Source organism: Nanorana parkeri, unplaced genomic scaffold, assembly GCF_000935625.1.
Source record: "Nanorana parkeri isolate BGI_ZX_2015 unplaced genomic scaffold, ASM93562v1 scaffold491, whole genome shotgun sequence".
NCBI lineage: Eukaryota > Metazoa > Chordata > Amphibia > Anura > Dicroglossidae > Nanorana > Nanorana parkeri.
The window spans coordinates 1,027,996-1,031,758 of record NW_017306759.1 but is presented as its reverse complement, the minus strand read 5'-3'; the positions used below and the strand labels follow the sequence as shown (position 1 = coordinate 1,031,758).

At 47.5% G+C, this 3,763-nt stretch overlaps 1 protein-coding gene across 1 annotated transcript in view; it reads right to left on the bottom strand.

Moving 5' to 3' along the window:
* Positions 1-390: 390 nt before the first annotated feature.
* The window catches only part of LOC108790680 (1-phosphatidylinositol phosphodiesterase-like), a 4,326-nt gene continuing 953 nt past the window's right edge, over positions 391-3,763 (bottom strand). Inside the window, exon 2 of the mRNA XM_018560992.1 lies at positions 391-1,248. Within this exon, the coding sequence (XP_018416494.1) occupies positions 391-1,248 (858 nt within the window). The remainder of the gene's footprint in view (positions 1,249-3,763) is intronic.

Genomic DNA, 3,763 nt, shown 5'->3' with positions numbered 1-3,763 from the left:
GCCGAAAATATCAATGGGGGTTGGTTAGCCCCTTTCACAGCTGCATCGAAAGTGGAATAGCTGGAACCTCCGGGGTGAGGATCTCACCAATGGACTCCCCGAGAAATACAAATGGTTGGTATTGAATTCCGCTTGTTCATTTCATGTTTATGTAGCAGACATAAAAGATTTATCCATCCAAATCTTAATTTTAACTGAACCTTTTACGTCTGCTACACAAAATATAGGACTTTTTGAAGGTACTTTGGGAAAAAACATTGGTGGTCAAACAATTCTTCGTCCCTGACTCTATGTTGGCCAATAAAATTTGTCACAGATGGCAGAAATCTTGTCCAAAGCAGAGACAGGAAAGAAGAAATGTGACTTGGCCGGAGGGGTAAACTTTTTGTTTCATTTCCAGTTATCCAGAACAATTTGCCTAACTAGCTCTGACCCTGGGAAGTCCGTTATGACAATGCCCATTGACCTCGTCCTTCCTACTGATGACTTGGTGTTCAGGAAGCCAAGCACTCTTGGGTTAATCTTGCGAGCCAGTGATTCCGGTGTGTAGAGGAGCCAGTGGGTTCCTGAGCAGTAGGTCAGGTAAGCTCTTTCTGGGTCACCGTTTTGGGCTACCTTGAGATGTCTCTCCACTTCTGCCCACTTAACAGCATCATCGCTAACTTGATATTGATCTGAGATGCTCATACGACCAGGATATGGAGGACCAAAGTCAGGACCTTCTCCTTTGGATGAAAATTCTTGAAGGACGATAATCTTCCCCCTGGCTTCTCCTAAGGTGGGGAGGCTACTACTTCTTAGGAACCATTGTTCTCCGATTTGGCTCACAACTTCGGCTACACTCTGGTAGTAGCTCCTGGTGTTCTCATATGGTTCATACTCCTCCTTCACTCTCATCAGCACTGTTTCGCTTGGATGCTCCGTCAGAAAGGTAACCGTGTCCCTGAGGACTTGGTCGAAGTAGACACGTTGGTAGGACACTCCATGGAAAATAGGAAGACTGTTTTGGTAATGACGTGGCCGGATGTCCAAAAACCTAACTCCGGCACTGAACTGGTTTAGTAGACCCCAGCTCTGGCATTCTGCGAGAGGTCCACCAAAAAAGGCCATAGTGTCGTGGGTCCCTGGTATGGCCAAGGAGGAGAGGGGGAGGCTATCTGGGAGATAAGACATCCAGTCTGGCATGGTGACTGAGGGAGCATCTGTCCGATCGAAGGCTGGAGTCTGTTCACCAAATGCTCCTACAACCTGCCGATAAATCACACGTAAGGCTTTTGTAACATTAGATAAATATAAAGTCATATGTAAAATGATCAAATAAAATGTAACTAAAACAAAAAACTTTTTAAATTCTGAATAGAGTGTGGTCAGGTGTTAGATTTTTTGCTGCTTGTGTGCTATTCAGCAGATTTCCCTTTACTTCCTGTCCCGGAGAAACAAGAGAGTGAAAAATATCTCTACAATGGAGAAATACCTCTTACACCGTTGTTACCAGAACAGGTGTCCTCATTGGAAGACTTCCCTTCACTTCCTGTTGCTGACAATTGTAACATTTTGGATTTCCCATCACTTCCTGGCACTGGGGCAATGGTCACCAGAATATACCATATAGAGATGGGTGCCCATTAGGTCGATCGCGATCTACCAGTCGATTGCAAAGCAAACACTGGCAGATCGCGATCGGCTCACTGACCAGAGCTCCCTCCGGTGGTGCTAGTGCGGCTGAATGAGCCAGACACTGCAGACAGGAAGGGGCGGGACACCTCTCCCCGTCTGCAGCTTTGGCCACACTATTACCAGTGCGGGGCGGGACACCTCTCCCCGTCTGCAGCTTTGGCCACACTATTACCAGTGCGGAACGGGACACCCCTCCCCGTCTGCAGCTTTGGCCACACTATTACCAGTGCGGAACGGGACACCCCTCCCAGTCTGCAGTGTTGGCCACACGAGCACCGCAGGAGGACAGGACAGCGCACATGAGAGGAGACCTGGGAAGCTGCTGCAGTGCAGGTAAGGAAAGACAGCCAGGAGAGTGAAAAGACAGCAGAGTGAGAGAGAAAAAGAGAAGAGACAGCAGAGAGAGAAGAGACAGGAGAGAGAGAGAGAGAGAATAGACAGGTGAGAGAGAGAAGAGACAGGTGAGAGAGAGAAGAGACAAGAGAGAGAGAGAGATAAGACAGGAGAGAGAGAGAGAGAGAGAGAGCGAGAGAGAGATAAGAGACAGGTGAGAGAGAGAAGAGACAGGAGAGAGAGAGAAGAGACAAGAGAGAGAGAGAGAGAGAGAGAGAGATAAGAGGGGGGGAGAGGGAGGGGAGGGGGGGGAGAGGGGGGGGAGAGACAGCAGAAAGAGAGAGAGAGAGAGAGAGAGAGAGAAGAGACAGGGGAGAGAGAGAAGAGACGGGAAAGAGAGAAGAGACAGCAGAGAGAGAAGACAGGAGAGAGAGAGATTGGAGAGACAGCAGAAAGACAGAGAGAAGAGACGAGAGAGAGGAGAGAGAGAGAGAAGAAACAACAGAGAGAGATACAGTCGATCAATCATAATTAGGAAGAGATGTTGAACGTTATTTTTACGTATCACAATTCCGTTACCACCGCACAATCCATGGAAGAGCATCTCCTGAACTTCTGGTTTCTCCGGTATGAGCAGCGCACGTGTAATATGGACATGTGCACTGCTCTCCTCACGTTATCACTGCCAAGATTCAGCGTGCCTGCATGCTCCAATGCGCATGCATGCCCGACTCCGTTCCTGGTCCCTCTGTCACACAAGAAGGCCATAGGGTGGGGCTGTCATGCACGGGCCAATTTCACATGGCAAAGAGCTGTTACGTGCCGGCACTGGCTGTGTTGGCACGTAGGAAACTTGTCCTTACCGTGAATACACCAAGGAGGGGAGGCAACATCCCGCAGGAAGGGAGCACCATGTAGCATCAATGTAGCCACACTCATAATGATGTGAAGAATGTTTGCATATATTTTTTGGCAAACACATTCTGACATTCAATTCATGTTCCCACAAAGGGTAGGAGGGGAGTTGCTGTGTAAGGCCCCTTTCAGGTGGTGGTGGTGGTGGTCTGATCAGAAGTCCAATGTTAGTCTATGAGCAGCTGAATCTAAACGGACCTGCACCCATTTACATCTAATGACCCCCGACTCTGCCCAGGTCCGGAAACCAAACAAGAATTTAATTTTGGAAGACCTGATTGTGACAGATCCGCGGAAATCTGATGTAAATGGTCACATGTCTGCTTAATCCGACTCCCCATAGACCTAACATGGTGAGTTCAGTTCAGTGACATCCATTCTGTACTTCTCCGGTCAGCAGGGGATCTCTGCATGGATCCCGCTGCTCATCAGAACCTGTGTGAAAGGGGCCCGATAACTGATTCTTGTAACAGTGTTTATACACAGTGCTTAGACGCATGATAGAGAGATACAAAGTATCATTATTGTTAGGGATGCACCGATACCGATACCGATACTCGTACTCCCCTAATGTTCCGATACTTACCTCCGATACCGGAACTTCCCATCAGAGGGAGATCTCTGTGTGTCTCTGAGGACTCTCTGACCGGCAGTCCCCGAAGGAGCATGGAGCCGGCTTCCTTTCCCATCAATTTTCGGACCGAAACCGAAAATAAAAAAAATTCTCAGGCCGAAACTGAAAACAAATTTTTTTTTTCCTAACCTTTAAAAACATTTTTTTTTAAATATTTTATTTTTATTTCTAAACTTTTGAAAATAATTTTTCTAATATTACATT